The sequence below is a fragment of the Pleurodeles waltl genome, chromosome 3_1, assembly GCF_031143425.1.
Source record: "Pleurodeles waltl isolate 20211129_DDA chromosome 3_1, aPleWal1.hap1.20221129, whole genome shotgun sequence".
Lineage (NCBI taxonomy): Eukaryota > Metazoa > Chordata > Amphibia > Caudata > Salamandridae > Pleurodeles > Pleurodeles waltl.
The window spans coordinates 1,925,724,060-1,925,747,117 of NC_090440.1; the positions used below are offsets into that span (position 1 = coordinate 1,925,724,060).

General features: G+C 41.9%; 1 protein-coding gene across 1 annotated transcript in view; it reads right to left on the reverse strand.

Annotated features, from left to right (window-relative positions):
- The window catches only part of LOC138285789 (solute carrier family 13 member 2-like), a 700,806-nt gene that overhangs the window by 76,753 nt on the left and 600,995 nt on the right, over positions 1–23,058 (reverse strand). The window contains exon 16 of the mRNA XM_069226167.1: positions 17,951–18,088. Coding sequence (XP_069082268.1) covers positions 17,951–18,088 — 138 coding nt within the window. The remainder of the gene's footprint in view (positions 1–17,950; positions 18,089–23,058) is intronic.

The following is a 23,058-nucleotide window of genomic DNA, read 5'->3' on the forward strand; positions in this document are numbered from 1 at the left end:
AGGACTGGGCAGTGTCCCTTCATTTGTAAATATGTATATACTTTTTTATTTGGATACACGTATTGCTCCTATTTTATCTTATTACACTCCCTTTTATCTATTGGAGTTGTCCTTGCATTATTCCTGTGGGTTAAGGGGTAAATATGTTATGTTACTGCATCTGCTTGGTGTTGGAGGCGGGGGTGTTGCGTGTGTGTGTGTCACTCTCTCATTTTCCTCCCCTGTGTGTAAGGCAGCTGTACTCACCGTGGTCGTCTTCGCCATCGTTGGTGTTCGTAGTGGAGCAGGACGTAAATCAACATTGGGAATATATGCAGCTCGACCTCTATGGCATTGTGGTTCTTCCCTCAGACTCCACAGGTGAGTCCTTTGACTTCTGAGATCTGTTTTCGCCAGGCATTTGATGTCATTGTTACCGCCCCGGAAAAGGTGGCGGGTTCCTGTGTCTTAATACAGTGGGCGGAACATTGGCTTACGCCTGGCTGTATGCGGTTACCGCCGTGGTGTCTGTTGATTCCGCCCTGGCGGTCTGTGTGTTAAAGTGGCTGTCTGTCTGAGCTGTTTTTGCCATGGTCATAATTTGGCAGTATTTACCGCCAGCCTGTTGGCGGTATTACCGCCACTTTTTCACCAACCGCCAGGGTTGTAATGAGGGCCTTAGACTCTTTTAAACCTTTTAAACGTGATATTTCACTTTGTGCTTATTGAATCTTTGTCGTCACAATCTTATTTTATTCAGATAAATATTACCTATGTTTCTAAACCTGTGTGGTGTATTTTTGTGGTGTTTTAACAGTGTTACTGTATGAGTTATTGCACAAATACTTTACACATTGCCTTCTACGTTAAGCCTGCCTGCTCTGTGCCAAGCTACCAGAGGGTGAGCACAGGACAATTTGGGTTGTGTTGTGACTTTCCCTGACTAGGATTGTGGGCCCTACTTGGACATTGGTGTATACCTCTGCTAACTAGAGGCCCCATTTCTAGCAAAATACATATATATATATATATATATATATATATATATATATATATATATATACGTACACACACAGCAACTTTTCCTTGCATTAGTTGCGAAATCATTGTAGGCTATGAGAAACCACAACACACATCACCAGGTAAATAAAATAAAAATGGTTTCATTTCCCAGAAAATTCAGTGAAAGGAAAATGCAAAACCGGAATGCTGTATTTTAAACGTTTGTACTGGAGATGCTTTCTCCACTTCCCTTTGATGATGAATGGGAAAGAGGTTTCGACACATAAAAATATATTTTCTTTGTGGAGATAAAAAAATATAATTACATTTATAGAATTCATTTTCACATGCATAGTTTTACACTCATTTACTCATGTGGAAATCAAGTTCCATGAATGTAAATGGACATTCATTAATGTTTTCCCGAGGACAGCTGGAAATCTGTGACTGTCTCTGCCTTCCAAGAGTACTCTTGGAACCCTTCATGATTTCTCAAAATTTGTAAATTCACAATGAACAGTTGTAAACCAACATTGGAATAAACTTATGGGTGTAGATTTTATTTTTTCAAAGAACTGGAATGGTAGTGATGTGTGGTGGCTATTGTGTGGCAATTTTTATGAATAGTGTGTGAGATAAGGAGAAACTGGAGATGAAACTTTCAGCACTAATGGACATTGGCTAGTGCATGAAAATGTTGATTTTTGGGAGGTGTTTGAAGTAATTTCTGATGCTACCTGTATCATGTGAATTTATATTTGTCATGCAACTTAAAAGTGACACTGTTTGTATTGAGTTATTGTTAGAAATGGGGTCTCTAGTTGCAGTCAGTTTGCATCCTGTCCAAGTAGGGACCCTCACTCTAGTCAGGATAAGGGAGATACCTGCTCAGATAACCCCTGCTCACCCCCTTGGTAGCTTGGCATGAGCAGTCAGGCTTATCTCGGAAGCAATGTGTAAAGCATTTGCACATAACACACAGTAACAAATGAAGACACTGCAAAAGGACACCACACCAGTTTCAGAAAAATAGCCAATATCTATCAATATAAAACAAGACCAAATACAATAGAAATCCAACACACAGTAATAAATATATGAATTCTGCAAGATTTACTCAAACTTACCGTTCCTTGAAGTCGTTAGCTTTACATAGGGCTATCATGGCGTTGTGATCAACAAAACCAACAGTTCAGGCCAGCCACGGCATCACGGGCCAGCTACGGTGTCGGGAAAACCCGCAAACAGTACCTTTGAAACTGCAGGGCGTTGTGGTCCTCTCAGTGAGCTCCGGAGAGCAGCATCGCGGTGTCGGTTCTGGAGTTGGTGCGGGAGTCATTGGGTCCTTGAAGCCACACGCCTTGTGGATCCAACTCCAGGCTGATGAAGTCATGAGCGCTGGCGTGGATGGGGTCAGGGCTGCAATGGGAAGTCGGATAATGCGACGTGCAGTGCCCACGGGCCATGGTGCAGGCAGCGGCTTGGTGACTGCGTCCAGCAGCGTTGTTGAGACCAGGGCTGCGGTGTGAAGCGGGGTGGTGCGAAGTGCGGTGTCACAAGGCCACGGTGCAGGCAGAGGCGTCGTCGTTGCAGAAGCACTGTCATCTGTAGGCCAAAGCCGTGCTTCATGACCCTCATGAGCAGTATCCACAGGCCACGGTGCAGGCAGGATGCCTGGTGACAACATTGGAGTCAATGATGCTGGCATCGGTGGGCCAGGGCTGCGGTTCGGGATGGGACGGCGCTTGGTTTACCTCACCAGTAGTGTCCACAGGCCACAGTGCAAGCAGCGACGCCGGTGTCAGTAGGAGCAGCATCATTGGGGATGCCCAGGCTGCGGTGCGATGCCAGAGTGCAGGCCCACAGGTCATGGTGCGAGCAGCTGTTCGGTAAGGTCGTCCAATGACTGCATCAGTGAGACCAGGGTCGCGGTGCGAAGTGGGGAAATACGACTCCCTGTGGTGTCAGCAGGTCACGGTGCAGGCCAGCAGCATCATTGGTGGCAGCGCAGTGGTTTCTCCTCTTGAACAGCACAAAACACACAGTTCCCAGTGCTGCAGGTCGAGGAAACTGAAGTCTTTGGTGTCCCTGAGACTTCCAACAGGAGAGGAGCTCTACTCCAAGCCCTTGGAGACGTTTCTCAAGCAGGACACACAGCAAAATTCACCCTTTGAAGTCTTTTCAGGCAGAAGCAGCAACTGAAGGCCAGTCCAGCAAAGCAAAGGGACAGTACCACTCCTTCAGCTCTTCTCCTTGGTAAAGCAAAAACAACAAGTGATGGACGGAATTCTGAACATTGTCAAACATTCACCCCCAGTACAGTGATCTGGGCCTAAATCCATCGTTTTTTTGCTGCCCATGCCATTCCAGTTTGGACCCAGCCATATGCAAATCAGTCTTGACCCTGTTCCCCATGGGAACAGTCCAGCCCGAACTGCTAGGCCAGGTCTTCTCTGGACTGGAAACAAGCATCCTGGGACCGGTTTCGGGGCAGCAAATAAGTGAGACAATGCAGCTAACAAATGGGAAGCAGCGGATGGTCTCCAAGCTCTGTATACTACACAATACATCTTGTAGCGACAGCACATGTGCTGTCCGCAGGCAGGACCTTCAAACGAAATATATACAACCTGGCTAAAAGAAGCATTATGATAATGTAAAGCATGCTTTCTTTTGCAGACAGTGTGAAAAGAACATGCAAATGTTTTGCTACAATTTATAGTTAAAAAAATATTCTCTATATTTGTTAGTAAAATTACCTCCTCATCAATCCTTATTATTTTGTAATGTTACTTTCTCTCTCAGGGGATCTCCAATGATAATCATAAGCACTGAATAGCCCTGCCGAGGTGTGGGGACCCCAGAGCAGTTCTTTAAAAGTCACTTCCACTTTGCCTTACTTTAAAAAGGCCAGAAGACATATGTAACACAGATGTTCAATTCCGCAGCCTAAATTGCCAACCTTACTTAAATACTTTAAAATATAGAAGGGGAATAAAAGGTCAAACCTTTAAGTCACTTGAGGAAAAAAATGACATTTTAAAAAAAATGTCCGTCACAAACCCCTTTTCTTTATATTTTCAGTAAGAGACAGGAGAATATATGGCAATTTAGCTGTATAGGCTGCAGCATTGAAAAGAAAGAAAATAGGACACTGCGCCTTATAGGGCCTCTTGACCTCCAGTGTACTCTCCTGCTCTGCAGGTGGCAGTTTCACTCAGCTCTTTTTGAGGCTCCCTTTGACAAGATCTTGGAGTGGATTTCTGCCTTTTGAAGGGTTTTTTTTCCTCAAAAACTCATCTCAGGCTTTTCATCGCTGATTCACTGGACGTTCTATAGGGCATGGAGCATTTTTTATTTATTCCTAATAGAAAGTATATATATAATTTTTTGCAAAATTCCATCTTTTTTTGTGAACTGTCCAGGATATGGCTGAAAAATGGCAAAACTGACCCACGCAGGGTCTGTATCTTATGTTTGTCAGACTCTCATGGCCCCAACATGTGTCCCCAATGCAAGACCCTTTGCAGGCGCGCTTTGTGGGAAAAAATGAAGATTTGATGTTGAGACACCATACAATGATGAGCTCTTTGACATCCAGATTTTGATCGACAATAAGACATCAATCAACCTCCCTAGCCGAGACAGCCAAGTGGCTTTCGTGGATGAAAATGTGCAGACTTCTATCAGAGTCTGATTCGGAGTACTCCAGACCCTATTCAGCATCCAAGCCGACCTCTCCAGTGACCATTCCGGATTCACCAATGGAATCCACTCCTCCTCCACATTTCTCTCTTCTGCCTCCTCAAATACCTCCTCCTCCTCAACCAGTGATTACAGTGGTACTTGTGCTGCCAATACTGCCAGTCACCCCTACTAAGCACCACAGTCTCCTGTACTAGTGGCACCTATACCAAGGCAACATGGATCTTGCTCAAGTAACACCCAACTTTGCAGTTAAAGATCTAGGTTAAGACTGAGGTCCCACCATTATCATTGTCTAAGTCTCACAGACACTCACTCTCAAGATGGAGAAGGTATTCTACATCCAGATCGACATCCTCACAATCTTGCCATACAATATTGTCTTCAGGATTGCATTCATTAATCTACCTTAACGGATTCTTCTCCACCGAGAATATCTTCTGTAAATCGGTGGTCCTAAAAAATGTAATATTGATTTATTGACCACTACTACATCCATGTCTGTAATTTTTGGGACACTTCATCAAAGATCAACAGCTAGACCACTACTACCTTTAGATCTAGGTCTCTTCGAAACAGCAATGGAACTTTTTCTGATCTGGGTGCTATAAATGCTGCTCCATCATGCCTACAGAAGAAATACAGATCATCGGATCAAGATCCCTCTTTTCTTTGCTCAGAATGTCAAACTCTGTCGTTGTTTCAGCTGCTTCGAAACTTCATTCCACGGCTCCGTCTTCTACAGTGCCTCCTGACAAAGAAAGCAACTATTATAGGTCTCTTTGTGACTCCAGTCAGCATTTCGAAGAAGGTCTACCCAGAGACAAGCATCGGGATTTCCAAACGATTGTTAATGAAGGCGTGATGGTGTCAAACCAAGTTATCAGTGCTGCAGCCAATTCCTTCACTCTGGCAGCGCATGATTATTGTCATGGCCTAATGCCTCGGTGTTCATCTTGGCTAAGACTCACATGCTTGAAAGCTGAAGCCCAACACTGGATTCTGGACTTTGAACCTGCCTCTTACAAGAAGCACTTTATTTGGCTGTCATGCTGATGATGAGATGTCAAATTCGAGCTCAACACCGTGGAAGCTGTCAGATTACAGAAAAGAAGAGACTATAGGAGACATTCCCATCGTCCCTATGACCACCGTTACTTCCATAATAGGGTTCAAACCCATCAAGGGACTTTAGGACAGCAACAGCATTCATCTCTGCCACATAAACATCAGCAACAGCACTGTCAGTCAAGAGGCAGAGGAGGACAGCAATCATCTGCCACTAAAACAACTGGTGGTAAACAATGAGACTTCCCCCGCCTTCATTGCCTGCTCCCGTAGTGGGAAGCATAGCATATTACCTTCAAGAGTGGCAAAAGTTAACCTCTGATAAATGGGTTCTGAATATTGTAGAGCACTGTTACTCTCCCAGATTCACATGTCCTCCACTGTCCATTCCACCAAAGAAACTATAAAAACTGGAACATGAAGTCCCCATTCTCTTGCAGATGCACACAGTTGAAAAGGTCCCCTCTCATCTGACAGGAATGGGATTGTATTTCTGTTATATTCTAGTGAAAATGAAAGGACCAAACAAAACATACACACACATTTTAGACCTCAATTAAGTGAACAAGTGGATTCGCAAAGACAAATTCTGAAGTTGGCCCTTCACCAAAATCACCCCCAACTTTATCAGGGAGGCTACCTATGTTCAACAGACCGACAAGAGTCCTACTTTCACATCCTGATAGCCAAGAAACATAACTTTTTTCTACAGTGAACCTCAGAAATGTTTATCTGGTTAATTGTAGGAAGAGACCATTATCAATACCATCCTTCCTTTTGGATTTAAATCTGCATTGCAGACCAAATGCACTATGGTTGTTGCAGCCCATCCCAGACAAAAGGAAATCTTTTTGTCTATCCAAATCTAGATGACTGGCATATTAAGACATCTCCATATCAACAGGCAATTCAGCATTACTGTACAATCTGGCTGTCATGACTGACTCTGCTGGGTCTGCATGTGAATCATAACATATCCATTTCAAACCCAGTACAATCTCTACACTAACTGGGTGCGGCCCTAGACACACTGCACACAAAAGTGTTTCCTTTGGAGGAGACACGATTATCTATCTTTCAAATTTGTCACAATTCGGAGACAATAGCCTATCCAACAGCGCAACACATCTCCTCTCTGCTGGGTTCGATGGTATCATGCATTTTTCTGGTCCCTGAATGCACATCTCTTCTTGCAGCCCTCCAACAATATCAGGAGGATCAATAAGATTAAGGTAGGAAGACAGAGTGCTGCTAACTATTCACGCAAAACAGTCACTCATTTGGTGGTGCCACTTAGAAAATCAGCTCAAAGGAATTAAGTTACATCAAGATATCCCGACTCAGTAGTGACAGTTGCCTCCCTAACAGGTTGGGGTGTTCTTGTGGACCATCTGCAGATACAAGGCAAAGGGTCTCAAAAGGAACATTCTTACCACATCAATATTTTGGAACTGAGTGCAGTACATCTAGCCCTAAAGGCTTTTCTCCCCGTGTTCAGAACAAATAATCTCCTTGTTCACACAGACAATACAATCACCATGCATTTATCTGAAAAGGCGGGGAGGGACTTGATCCAGACCTCTTCCCCTGGAAGTACAAACAACCTAGAAGTGGCTCAAATCCCGGAATCTCAAAATGACAGCAGTGCATCTACTAGGAAACCAGAATGCTCAATCAGACACTCTCAGCAGAATCATTCAAGAAAACCATGAATGGGTGCTAAACAACTCAGCACTTCACAACATCTTTTCCGAATAGGGGTTCAGGCAGATAGAGAAAACAAGAAATGCTCAAGCTTCGCCCGGACGTTCTACCATCCAGGTGCACTAGGGAATGGCCTATGGAACTACTGGTCAAGAAAATGTCTTTACGCTTTTCCTCCGATTCCCATACTGCCAACAGGGATAATCAGGCTGTCCCTCTCGAAGGCCAGAATGATTCTCATTGCTCTGGAGTGGCCCGTCACTGGTGGTTAACGGATCTCTTCGACCTCTCAGAGTGTCCACACAGGAAGCTGCAGTGCATATCGGATCTTCTTCAAAACTATGGAGGCCAGTTTCAACATCCCAACCTACACTTGTTGAACTTGGCTGCATGGCTCCTGAACACATAAATATGGTCACCTCAACCTCAATCTGGAAGGCATGGAGGCTCTGAAAGAAGACAAAAAAATCCACAAGAACTTCCTATTCTTTCAAGTGGTAAAGATTCTGCATGTGTTGTGCTCAGGACAATATAAATCCTCTTATGTTTCAAAAAGAGGCAGTTTTTACATACCTCCTCTATATGGCTAAAGCAAAGTTGCAATATTCCTCCTCTACCAGCAATCACAGCCTATTAAAAATGTCCTTCACAAATGCCCTTTTTCAGAATGCCTGTGGTCAAGGATCTTCTGGAAGGCACTGAAAAGATATATTCTCGACTTAGGGGACCTTCCATGCCACGAGAGTTATATACTGTACTTTTTAGTGTCAGAGTTTCATGTCATTCAGACTATTACATTACCTATATTTTTCCATATATTTTTCCCAAATCCTTCTTCTCCTGCAGGGAGGTTTCTCCATACTCTTTTTACGTTAGGAGAGCGTTGAAGTTTTTATTAGCTAGAAAAAAAACTTAAAGAAAGTCAAAGCATCTTTTTGTCATTTATGGTCCTTTGCTGACAGGCTTTGCCACTTCTAAATCATCCTTGACTAGATGGATTGTCTCTGGCATGATCCTTCATTATCAGAAGGCTAACAAAATCTTACATGGTAGACCTAGAGCCCACTCTACCAGAAGTCAAGCAGCTACTGCTGCATTACTTACAAACCTACGAACATCCAAATTGCTGAGGTTTGCAAAGCTGCAATTTGGAGATCGATTCACAACTTTACAAGCAATGTTCCCTCTATTTATTTTTATCTGTGGGCAGCAACAATATGTTTGTGTACGCACTTCTTTATATAATTGTGCATTGTCCATATACAAATTTGTGCATTTGTGAGCCACTATAAAAAGCAATGATGAGGGAAAATGTTTTATGTCAAAGGGACTATGGCAATCAGGTGGGTGTTAGAGGTATGACACTACACATATGGAGGTCTGAGGCTGCAATAAAAATCCATATACAAATCTGCCCATTAACATATATCTTCGGCTGATTTGCGAGTCGAGTGATATAATTTGGATACTTATTTTAGCTAAAATTACTTCACTATGAAGAAATTGCAGTTGATGCATACCTGAACTGTGACCAATACAATTATGTGCTGCTATGTTGAGAACTCTGTTTTTTTAATGAGTTCTGTTAATAAGAGGTTGGTTCAGCTCACCCCACTAATGGTTAAGTAGACAAAAAACAAGAATATATATCACACTTCAGTATTAACTCAGCACATTAAACAAACGATTAACACTGTTTGTTAGTAATAGTAAGAAATAGTAATTATGCCTGGAATGCACTTATGTAGCATTTTCTCAGGTGAGAAGTGTCCCAAACATTATTTTTGAAAGCCCAATATCTTTAGCCCTAAAGGTCTTAAATAGTTATGCCTGCACATAACATACAAAATTCTATATGGATTGCAGGATTTTTTCTAAATGGGAAGATGCCATGTGATATGAACACATGGTAAATTTGAAACAGGTTGGTTTTAGAACACAACTGGTATGTGATAAATAAGAGGCACACGTTTTACTACAAGAAGTGTGAAATAATTTTCGATTTAAATTGGTTAACTTAGGAAAGGAGTACTGCTGTTGTAATCTCATTACTTTGATAATGCAGTCATTTTTCATAAGAACAGTATTATCGTGGGAGCCATATTATGTGGCCCTTGCTGTTTTAGTGGTACAAACAGAGAATCACGTAAAAATGATTAGGAAGCTGTCTCTAATATGTACGTAGGAGGTACTGCCCCTTCTTTAAAAGGCCTATGCTGTGTGAGACACCTTCAGCCAATCCTGGGCTTTTTGCTAATGGCACATTCGTGTTGTGAACTGTGATTTCCTGCTTACAGTGCTAAAAGGATAACCACAAGTCCCAGAATGCAACTTGCTTCTAACACTAAATAAAGACTAGTTTAACGTGTCACAAATGACGCAGTGTCCACTGGCAGCTGTTCTTCTGAAGACACCCCCAACTCTCGACCAGTATTTCATGTTTTCTAGGTATATCATAAATGTCAATCAATTTTCATTACAAAAATCTTCAATATACCAAAAAATAAGAAAGACAATTGTCCAGCCCCTTCATCATTGATGGATCAACTTAACATGCACAATCCCACCATGTCATTTTGGTGCAACGATTACAGGCAAAAGCGAAAAAGCACAGTAAATTTTTTTTTAAAACAACACATTAATTTTGAGAAAATGTCAATGTTAGAAGAGGGAAAACTGCCAAGAAAACAGACTTTTTATCAATCTTTCCTTTAAAGTAAACATAGTACTGGGAGACCTGTTTACTAGTCCCTATTTCTGACCTCACTAAAGGTGTGATCCTGAACAATGTCAATAGCCAACTGTCTCAGTTCCCTATCTGTTAAACCTAGGAGTACCAAAACATATACCAATCTTAAGTGCTATCTAAAAACTATGTTTATATATGTTCAGCTCTTAAGATTTTGAAAGTGAGTTCCATGTTCTCCTTTTGAGTGCCAAGTGCTTATCTATATTGGAGTTTGGGAGCGGGGTCTACATCAGATTTTACGTTAAGCTTCACAGATGCTAATAAAGAGAAGCATGATTAATCAGGGAAGCTAGTCTTTGCTCTCATCTGGGGGTCCCTGCTGGCATGTCGTAATAGTGCAAATTCCTATTCTTAAGAGTGATAATTGCTGCCTTTGTCCAAATAGCTATGTGCGCATGTTCTCATGCTCTCTGTGCGTGGCAAGCAGACTCAGGTTGAGTGGGTGTCCAAGCGCGCATGTTAGAGGGAACACAGTTTACGAGACATTATTGTCTTGATTTGGATGGAAAAGCTGTAGCCCAAGTCGGGCAAGCCTCTCTGGGAGACCTATTTGCCTAATCATACTATTTCCTTTTTTATCTCCTCCTTCATAGGTAGCTTTCTAATCTATTCAGTGCTTATGATTATCAATGGAAATGCCCAGATAGAAGGAATGGTTTCTTGTCTATAATCCTATTTCTCTCTCAGGGGACTCTCCATTGAAATCATAAGCAACACTCCCTCCTCCCTGAGGTATCAGATAACAGTAAATCTATCTCTATACTGCTATTTTGTTGGACAAAAAAAACGAGTAAACTGTCAGCTTTAGACCACAATGGTACACTAGAGGCCCAAAGGCAAAGTGCCTTTTAAATTTATTTTTTTTTACTCTTCAGTGCTGCAGCCTTTACAGCTACATTGTCTTATATTCCACTACCTCTTATTTTAAATAGAAGTAAAGTGTTTGTGAGGGATGTTTTTAAAATGTCACTTTTTCTTTTTCTCAAGTGACTTCTAAAGATTTGACCCTTTTTTCCTTCTAACTTTCAAAGTATTTGATTAAGATTGGCAATATAGCCTGATTTAAGGATGCAGAATTTAACATCTGTGTCACATATGTCTCCTGGACTTTCTGAAGTAAGGCGGAGTGGATGTGTCTTTGAAGGAAGTGCTCCACGGTCCCCGCATGTCAGCTGAACTATTCAATGCTAATGATTTCAATTGTGATTCCCCTGAGAGAGACCGAGGATTACAGGAAAGAAAACATTCCTTCTCGCTGGAGACATAGGCATGGATTAACATTCATCAGAGACAGAGACAATGTACCAGTGCAAAACAGATTTGCATTCTTTGATTTTCTTGAGTGGGAAGTGAATTAATGTAGATGGTACTTAATTGCTTTTGTGCAAACGGCTTCTCTGTGTAGGTTATTGACAACAAAGACAGCCATTAGGCGGGGTTTTAATTGTCAAGAGTGAGTACCTTGTGTAAAGTTATTTCCATTTATTTAACTGGTATTTAGATTTACGTACTGGTTGTTTTCTCTAATCAAAAAGGGCCAACAGGTGTGTTGTTTGCTTGATTTCCCTTCTCTTCTGATAGTTACGGCTTTGCCTTCCAAAGCTGCAGTGTGCAGATGGTGGAATGGTTGTACACTTCAGTCAAGTAAAGGGTGGTGAAGTGGGAGGTGCAAATGATGTCCGAGGTGTTTGAGGAATGGCTTGTGCGTGTGAGGGACTGAGATGTTAAAGAGAGGGGGGAGGGGCATTTCCCTGTTTGTTTTGGGGACCACTGCACCCTTGCTAGGCAACTGCTTGGGTGTTTCTTCACTTTAAACCCTATTTGTATTTTCTCCAGGAGCTGAAAACTAGGGCTGGCTCTTACGGTAAAAGGCACGCAAATGTGCTTTGTATTATTGTATCCTAAAGCCCGAGAGGCAAATCAGTTTTTGCCTGAAATGTTGAAAATCCTTGTATCGTTCCTGCTCACCTCACGGGAAAATCAGTGAAGGTTGCCTCGTCCTAAAACGGGTGGGGCATCCTATGGGGATTGCTATGTCTGTATGCAACTGCCTGCGCCAGTTGCAGTAGGAATCACATACCATCATTTGCCATTGACATATGGGGTTACTGGTAGTTTGTTGTTGAGTTTCTTTTATGGGAAAGAACATTTTCAATATTATTACTTGGATCAGAACTTGATTTTCTCAGAGATTCCTCTTTTTAAGTGCATGAATAGACAACCGATTCAAACAGTGCTGAGATAGTGGGATATTTCTTTAGACACACCATGACATTAGACACTGCATATGCACACTGACATAATTTGACCAGCATTTTGACGGATGTAGAGATGAAGTTCATAGATTCAGAGGAGGATAGAAGAAGATATTTATTGGCTAAAGCAAGGAATGATTTGAGAGTACCACAACGGGTCAAGGACGTAGTGAACATAGGATGGCAGGAAACATGGCAGCATTAGCTTTAGATTGGCAACACAAAGGGAAATTATGCATTTACATTAGGAAATCCACAACTGATGCAAATTTTGTAAGGACTAGTGAATGTGCCCATACCTTTGACGTTAGAGGGAATTGGGGACGTTCATTCGATGCATCAGCTTGTTTTGTCTGTGAGATTATTATATTTGTGGGAAACGTGCATTTTACAAATTGCCCACAAGATGGTGTGGAACTTGTTATTTGTGAGTAGGTTTTCCAAAGATTTATCATGTGGGACAAAATGATGATACATCTGGAGAACAGCACACTAGATCAAGGAGGGGTGCTTCTGCTAGTGAAATTGTAGGTGACATTTTTGGAGCTCTGATACCTTCAGCAGGAGTGATCCTCAATCCACACAAAATTAGAATGGTGCCCACAGTAGTTGATAAATTGTCCACTAGTACAGCAGAAGGATTTTTAGTTATAGATACAGAAATGGTTGCTATTGGATCTATGGTTATGCAAAATTGTATTGCATTAGATGTCCTTCTCGTGAAGGAAGGCGAAATGCCGGATACTGAAGGTCCAACAGTGTTGCCCCCAGAACCTAGATAATAGTAAGGAGCTGAAGATGTACATTAAGAACATCACAAATGTGAAAGGAGCTCTGAAGGTGCCTGTGAAGTATATGCTTGCTGAAAGAATTTAAATTTTTCTTTGACCCATGAGAAGATTCTTGATCAACCTTCTGACATGCTGACACCTTCCCATTTTACTTATTTTTTGTTGGCCTCATTTTGGCCCAGATGTCCTGTTTCCTAATTCTTTTTATCTGCTCTCTAGAGCTCCCTGCTTCAGGTCGCAAGGGCGACAAGAAAAGGTGGTATATGGTCTTAGTTTCTGGAGTAACTCTTGGGATTTCCCCCTCTGGGTTCAGTCTTGCATATATCCATTCAGTGAGCCATTGGATCTGAGCTACCAGGTAATAGAGCTCAAGGTCAAGTGCTGCCAGTCCCCCTTCTGAGGTGGATCTGTGGAGTTTTGACATTGCCACTCTTGACCTACCAGTTCCGCATGTGAGTTCTACCATCAATGTGTTCAATTTGGCAAAGATTTTACGGGGGATCACTATAGGGAGTGTATTAAAAAAGAAAACTGAGTGGGGGAGTGCCACCATCTAGCTTTGCCATAGCTATTCGGTCCATAACTGACAAAGGCAGTGCCATTCAAAACCCGGCTTTGGAGTAGGGTGCCCTCACTGCCATTCCTATGTTCCCCCCAGGACGTCTTTGGGGTCATGGTTAATGGTAAATCTTGACACCTAGTGTAGTGAAATGTGTGTTTTGACCACTGACTTTGTGTTGCACCACTTTGCACCTGGCTTAGCTGTCCAGTGTTCACCAGTTACAGACTCCATTTTGTATTCAATTTAGCCTTAGCTTCATTCTGCCTATTGAGTTTATCATAGCATTAGACACTGCCATGTTAAAGGCTGCCTGTAATTTTCCACATTGTAAACTGTGCATTCTGTCTTGTTTTCGTATTAATTCCCACCAAGGGCTTTGGCTGATAAAAATGTACTCAGACGGCAGGGAACGGCCTTGCTTTGACTTGATATCTTGGGATTGTGGCCAAATCCCAATGTGTTATTTTCAAAGCATACCTAAACTAGCCAGCATGTTTGAATGCTTCTTGTGCAATTTGAAGGGTTTTTCCAGAAAGCTCCTTCTTCGGTTTTCTAAGATAGAAAAGAGACCCAGATCAACAGTAGCAGATTCATAGACCTCAATCATGATTCAGACGTCGGATGCCTGATATACATATTTCCCATGAGGGTAGAGTTCTCTCTTTCTCACAGTCAAACTGTGTCATCTTCTTCCTGGCTGGAGAAAGATGAAGCACCTGAAAGGCCCTAGGGTGATGCATTTTTATTCATTGTTTGCTTTGCATTATAATATAGATACACATATTTGCTGTGTATATTGCAGTGGAGAATCATTATTGTATGTTTTCATTTAATTGTTGTGACTATTTTTAAACATGTGCTTTCAACATGCTAATCTCCTTTTAGGAACCTTGCGTAGTGACATAATAAATGTCTTCTTTGGACTAAGAAGTGCATGGGTATTTCAGCTCGGTCATTAGTGAAAAGCAAAACACCTAGATATTTCATGCAGGATCCCTCCCATGTAAGCTTGTGTAGATTAGAGGGTTTTGCCGTATTGTGGCTAAGGGGGACAATGAGTGATTTATGCCATTTTATTTGGAGGCCTGATAAATTCCCAAATCTTTCCAGCAGGGAGATTGCTTTCGGTAGATCTTGCTCTGAGTTCGCCTGAAAGAGGAGCATGTTGTTCTGTGTACAGTTGCCATCTTATGATAGGTACCTTGGTGGGCCAGGCCCCTATAAGAGTCCTCTGTTTGTGCTCTGCTTGCCAGAGGTTCTACTGCAATAGCAAAAAGGAGAGGTGAGAGGGGGCACCCCTCCCTGGCTCACTCCCCACCTGCATAGGCCTCTGAAATCATCTTGCCCGTTATCACTACTACTGAAAACCTAGTACAGAGGAGTCTGATCCACTGGACAAATCCTGCTCCTACACCCAATGTTTACATCACATGGTATAGATAGTCCTACCTCACTCTATCAAATGCCTTCTCTTTGTCGATGGAAACAAGTATTGCAGTATTATTGGTGGGAGAGGGATTTCCATTATGGAGAGTAGTCTACATATATTCAGTGCAGTATATCAGCCCTGGATGAACCCAGTCTGGTCGGGATTGATAATCTAGGTCATGTTCGGGAGTAGGCAGGATGCCAGCATGCAACTCAATATTTTATAGTTGAGGTTGAGGATCGACTGTGGGAAGTAGGCCTGCACATCTCGGAGGGTGCCCCGGTTTGAGCAATGGGACTACAATTGTTTCTCTAGTAGTAGTGGGTTCTGCCCACCTCTGGAGCAGCTGAAAATAGGTCCACTAGTCTAGGTGCTAATTCTTCTATGTATGTGTCATAAAACTCCATGGGGAGGCCATCAGTGCCAGGTATTTTGCCCTGAGCCATAGTTCTAATCGCGGCCCGAACGTCTGGTAGAGTAATGGGGCTCCCCAGTTCTTCCGTGTCATTCATGTCTATGCATGGAAGTTCTATATGCTCCAGGAGCAACTGTAGATCTTCCAAGGGTGGTGCAAGAGGAGTAACATCATGTTGGCTGTTAAGGGTCATCCGTCCCTCTTAGTCTTTTTCTGATATTAAGGATCCTCTAGTCACGGAATTGGCAAGCCTGGCTAGTAATGACCCAGATTTATCTCGCTCGGCATGAGTTTTATTCATGTATTCACGATAATCGAAGCATCTAACTTTTTCTAAGTGTACTGACAGTTGTTATTTCGCGTCTAATAGTTGCTGCTGCAGTTCTGGTTGACCAGGGTGAGCCTTCTCTAGGTCTCTGAGCACTGTCTCCTCGGCCTTCATGAATGAGGGTCTGCTGGACCCCGTGATTTCTGCTATGCATCCGCCTTGTATGGTTGCCTTTAAGCATCCCATTTGTTAAGCAGGGAAGGTGTTGATGGGCATTATTCTCGAAATCTGCTCTGGTTCACGGCAATGCATTTATTGCAGGCAGTTGGGCCATCCCTGGGGGAGTTTGCTGTAGTTAGCTGCCATTTTGTTTGACTGGCTCGCGGCCAGTCGTGTCTCGCTGTCCACTTTCCTCGCCTCAAGCCCCCAGGTCCACTTGGCGAGGGATTGGGTGGTGGGGGAGTCCTATGAGCTTCACATTCTTTTCATGGGGCGAGAGGCATTATTTTGCAGCAGGATGGGCCCAGATGGCAGAGCTCAGTCTGGAGCCCCGCTGAAGCGCGTCCGTTTACATTGGTTAGCCACCCTCCCATGTTTATGTAGGATATTATCATGCTTTTTTATAGTTATGTCAGATATTAGCAAGGTTTTATATATTTATGTTGGATCATGGCAAACTTTGATAGCATTGTGTTGGGTATTATTGGGATATTGTCTTATGTTGTATTAGCATGCTTAATACCTATCTATCGAACATTGTCAAGGTTATATATTAGATATTGAGATGATTTACATATTTACTTAAATATTTGTAATTTGTAAGCATTTACAATTTCATGTCAGATATAAGGAATTGTTGCTATCTAAATATAGGACCTTTGTAATCTTTTACTCTCAGACTGCAGGACAATTTTTATATGTCTTTGCATATAAACAAACGTTTATTATGTATTCGTGTTTTATAGTAGCAAGATTTTATATTTTTATGTACAATATTAGAAAACATATTAGGGGTCATTACAACCCTGGCGGTCAAAGACCGCCAGGGCTGTTTTGGCGATTACACCCCCAACAGGCTGGGGTTGCAATCTTGGGGATTTTGACCGCCACATTTGCCCCAGCGGTGATAATCTGCCTGGGCAGCGCTGCTTGCAGCGCTGCCCAGGGGATTAAGAGTCCCCGACCGCCAGCCTTTTCCTGGCGGTTTGAACCGCCAGGAAAAGGCTGGCAGTACGGGGAGTCGCGGGGCCCCTGACAGGGCCCCATGCAGCTTTTCACTGTCTGCTGTGCAGACAGTGAAAAGCATGACAGGTGCTACTGCACCCGTCGCACGGCCGCAACACCGCCGGCTCCATTTGGAGCCGGCTTCTGTGTTGCGGCCGAGATCCCCGCTGGGCCGGCGGGCGGAAACCAGGTTTCTGCCCGCCGGCCCAGCGGGGATCTCATAATGACCGCGGCGGGAGTGTGGCCGCATTGGGGGCCGCCGGGCGGTCAGATCTTGGTGGGCGGCTTCATAATGAGGGCCACAGTATCTGAAATCTACCGCCCTAGATATTTGAAATATCTTTTCTGTGTTTTTTTTCCTTTTTTATATGGTATTCTACTTCTTGAGAAAACCTTCTAGCAGTGTTTTCCATGCTAATCAAGATTTTGCTCTTCTCATCCCGTAGAAGCAGATGTTAATAGGTGAGTTCCGAATATTGTTAATTTGAGATACGAATAGGAATTGCTAAGAGTGAGAGGGTTAAGTAGCCACCATTTGGAGCTGCCTCCAACATTTCAGGGTTTTCAGGAATCGAAGACTGCCATCTAACGTTAATCACAGCGCCTGTGGATGAAGGTCACAGCCTAAGTTAACAGTATTTCATATTAATTCAATACCTTTCAATACCTGCCTTTATGTATACAGATCCCTTTGTATATATTGATAGTGGTTGCTTAGGCCTATAAAAGCATGCTTCCGGTTTGAGTGTGTGTGTATGTGTATATCTCTGTGTGGATAGGAGGACCCTTGTATACTCACCATATCAATGACTTTAAGGTGTCCATAGCCAAAGACGATCGCATTAGGAGGTGTTGCGACTGGAAGCATGAATGCCAGGGATGCTGAGAGCGTACAAGGCACCATAATGTACAACGGATGAATGTGGATAGCCTTAGCCTGGGCAACAGTAAAAGACAAAAGGACAAATGAGAATTTTTTCGAGAACCCCCCGAAAACCACACTCAGGAGCACCCGCTTTCTTGTGGAAATTAATGTATTAGCCACCATCTGCAGACTAGCTGGGCATCTTTTAAAATTTTCCAATGCTTTTGGCAGTGCTTGGACAGTCAGCATCTCATATATTTTTGCTTTAGATGTAAAATAGTGATTTATTATTAGAATCACCTCACATGAACTTTCAACAATGAACACGCACGCATTAGTTTGCTTTTCTCCCTGCGTTGTGGGTGGTTATTTCTCATTAGTTCACATTTGTTAAAAAAAAAAACACTTCTCTCTAACACTTCTCTTCCTCTTTCGCCATTTCCAAAGGAGTGGATGCCATTTAAGTGTCACCAGGGGTTACAGCTGCAATTGATAACTTGGCCCTTACAACCCCTGGCACTGGATTTGCGGCCTGTGGCCTTCAAGGTAACAAAATCAGTGCCAAGAAGGAGGAGACAACTTGCACTTATGGATGTCAGGGCTCCGACCTCTTTGTTTTCTACCTATTTTTTTTACTATACTAATAGTGAATAGTACCTATATGTTCACTATTAGTGTGATACAAATGGAGCATCGGAAACTGAAACCGGTCTGGTGGCAGTTGAGGTTATTAACATTTCTTTTTTTAAATATATGTTGTGTGCAGGCATGTGAGTGAGAGTGTGTTTCTTGGAAAGTGACTATATTTATTTGTGAATGTGTGTATGTGTGAGCATGGGCGTGACGGTGAGTAAGTGAGAGTAAGTGACAGGTCATGCGTAAAAATTAGTGAAATTGAACATCAGTATGTTAGTAAGTATGAGTGAGTCAGAGAGAGAACTTTTCATTCACTATTTAATCCATTTGTTTTCAAAAGTTACTCTCTAATGGAAGAGGTTTGGCTCGCTCACTTCACTCGCTACAATTCACAGGAAGTATTATGCCCCACCACTTTCGAAAATCGCGCCTGTACTATAATGTAGGTGGTATGTAAAATAGACATTTGTCTGTGATGTAATATTATTCATGAAGTTATTATAAATCTTTAGTGAAATCAATTACTGTGATGCTTTCAAACTTAAGGCCATATGCATCATTTCCTGCAAACATTCAGGGCCAAAGGTTATATGTCACTTCATGTGATGTAATTGAAGTCAAAGGGTCTGGTTCTGGCAAACATGGCGGGTGGCAATTACATGGATGGGACAGAGGATTCCACTGCTGACTCACTGGGTAGGGGATCTCACTGAGTGGACACTGGCTGAGGAAATTTATATGAAACCCAGTAGAACCAATGAGAGGTTACAGGAAGACGTAGACAGGACCGGCTTTTCAAATAGTACATGTCAGCTTTTGAGAATGTCCCACAAATCACCCTGCAAATATGAAACGCACACATTATCAAACTCAAAACCTGGCAGCTGTGAAAGGCTTACAAGGACTCCCAGGCTTCTCCTGCTGGACACGTTGTGAGAAGATCCCATTTAAGCTGCAGAAGACCTTCAGGCACATCTGAGGCTGGTGTAGAGGTATGATCGGGACTGTGTGAGTGGGTTCTAGCACCTGAGAATGTCTCTAGTAAAGGCAAGGAGGACTCAGACAGTTGATAAAGTATAAAAATGTACTGGATTGCTGCACATCATTATGTTCTTCGCAGAGCTGTTGCTGCCCCTACTGTTACAATGTAAAGCAATATGATGCAATAACTGTTGGTGTCCCTTTCAGATGTGGTGGACTTCCCTCTGTAATGTAAGATGTATTACTTGACTTACGCTTATGTGGATAGCCACACACTGACTAATATTGTACACCTGCAAGTGTATATGTTGTTTAATTAAAAAAAAAAAAGTTTTAAAAAAGTCAAAGGGTGTGTGATGTCACTTTCAGTACCGGTGGAAGTTTGGTGAATCAGCATTCATGGATTTCAACCAAAGCTAAAATGCAGATACATGCAGTGTGTAAAGTCTGGGATTCCCTATATTTAACAGGCTTTAGATGTTATATTCCACGCATGTCAAATGCAACTGGTCCATGGCCAGAAACATGGGTGGAAGTAGAACGTTGGTGTTCACCAATGAAGTGAGACCTAAATGCCATGCCCCTTCCACCTGACATCACTCCTACACATACACACACAGTATGGAAGTTAAGAGAACTTGAAGGACACTTCAGCCTAGTGTCGGGTACTTTTGACACGTTATGCTGGACGCTGGCTGAAAGTGTCTTTATGCTGCTACCTGTGCTCATATTTCTCATTTCTGGTGGCTGCTTCCCTTCTGGACTCTGGTTGGCTGGCCTCTCCAGTCCTGCAGGGAAGTCCATGCTGTATCCCCAGTTACAGGTCGGAACTTGGACGCCTATCACATTGCATCTTACTTGCATGAACTTGCCGCATTTTCTAGTTCGTGGTCTTTCCCCAAAAGGGTAATTCAGAGAAGGCTAAGCTTTCTCCTTAGACCACTGAACACAATATCGTAGAAAACAATATCTCTGACAAAAATATTGTGTCAAAAATACTGTTTATTACAATATTGTGATCCTATACTTGTAATGGCAATACAGAGGAAAAATATAATTGACACTAATATTGTCCAAAAATATAGATTTTTTTTTTAATATAAATAAACTTTTTAGTAAATTTTAACTATTTTATATATAATTGTATTATAATGTAAATTAAATACGTTCCACTAATATGTAATACTATATAAATATATACTTATATCAACACATAAACACATGTGCTTATAGTTATATAAATATGTGTGTATATATATATATTAGCATGAAAATATATATGTATATAATCAATAAAAACAAAATTTTACTATATAAACATAAACAATAAACCCATAAAATATAAGAAACGGAATGAGGAAAACATAATAATTAATGTAGGCAATATATAAATATTAAAAATTGAAAAATCCAAAAAAACACATGTACTCAAAATACTATAAACATTAAAATAAATGTAAAAATAAAAACAAATAATGTAAAATATAAAAAAACATCGCTATAACTGTTAGTTAACCAGTACTGTGAAAACTGCTGGAGTCTAAGAATATTAAATATACTATTCCTATTCTAGTTTATTCAATGGTAGGCAAAGTGTTGGAGTGGTAAAATTTACTATTACCAATCCAAATAACACAAAATAGGGTAAGTGTTGAATTTCAGATGGGTTAAGTTTACTATTCTCAATCCAAACAGAGAAACAGTAGGGGAAGCATTGAATTTTGGAGGGGTAAAATTTACTTTTCCCACTCCAGTCTGTGCAACAGTAGGGAAAGCACTGGATTTCGGAGGAGTGAAATTTACTATTTCCACTCCACTCAGTGCAAGCCTAGGGAACGTGCTGGACTTTAGAGGGATACAATTTACTATTCCCAATCCTGTCTGTGCAACAGTAGGGAATGGACTGGATTCCAGAGGGGTAAAATTTACTGTTTACACTACAGTCTTTGCAACAGTAGAGAAAGCGTTGGATTTCGGAGGGGTGACAGTTATTATTCCCACTGTAGTTAGTGATGCAGTAGGGAAAGTGTTGGATTTTGGTGGGGTCAGATTTACTATTCCTACTCCAAACAGCCCAACAGTAGGGAAAGTGTTGAAATGAAAAGAGGTTCATTTTACTATTCCCACTGCAGTCTAAATAAGAGGAGGGAAACTTCAAACACATTGCATATATACCTATTAACATGAATGTAGAACAATATTAAAAACTCTTAATATAAAAAATATGAATTAACATAATATACATATATGTGATTAAAATGTACATAATTACTATTCAATAAAGTACTTATCACCTGATAAATAAATGTTATTCAATAATTAACTTCCCACCCTATACCACTACAGGCTACCTGCTACATAAGGCTGCCAGCTCACTTTGCTTAGCTAATTTTTAATCTGCCATACAGCATCCTTGGGTGCCTAGCTTTTATTTGTGTGTGTGTGGTATAGTGAAAATTGCTTAAATATTTTTTTAACATGTGAACCTGATATCCTTGTTCAGTGATCTCTATCTCTGATACTGCACTTTCACTGTTGAAACGGTATTTCCCGTGTGACTGTCCCCACCTCCTTGCACTTTTGAATTGTTGGTGGGAGGGTCGGGTATGGTTACATGATCAAGGGAGAGCTTGAGGGACGCATACTTTTAAGTGGAACTGCTAAGAGTGGGCTCCCGTATTTCCTCTTTTCTAATTGCCCTCTAGAGCTGCCATTTAGGTTAGCGGTTTAGTGTTTTTTTTCCATTCAGCTTCCCCCTCTCCATATAAGGAAGACCATGCAGCGAACATGCAGTGGATGTGCCCAGTGGGTGTGCCGTTGGCACCCCGAAGGAGCGCCAAAGGCAAGCCCCTCTGCCCCTACCTGGCGCCATGGACCAGGGACTATGTTGTTGCACATAAATTAAGGTAAAATATACTTCCAGACAACTACATTCACTTAAAGCCACCTTAACTGATTCCTGCTGCCATCCTATTGATCTTAGTTCATCAACACTAATTTGCAAAAGCTGCGATCTCTATCCCCAGCTTGGACCGAACCAACCTCAGGGCAACCGTAAGGTATCAGCCATGCAGATGTGTCTAGTTAACTGCCAGTCCTTAGCAGGTCAAAAATTAGATAGTCACTGCTTTCTAAGTGAGTCGTTACCAGATGTGTTTTTTGTAAATGAAACCTGGCTCCATTAGGAATCTTCTCTGGATGTAGCTCAACTTTGCCACCTGGATACCTTATAAGTAGGTTAGACCACTTGGGCAAATGGGGTGATGGTTTAGCCATTATAAACAGGGATACAATTAAATGTTCCTCTGTGCCCCTTAATATTCCAGCTTGTGAAAGTGTGTCCTTTTCTTTAGCACTAAATCCTACCTTTACACTTTCTGGAATTCTGGTTTATAGACCACCAGGCCCCCATGATCATTTTATTA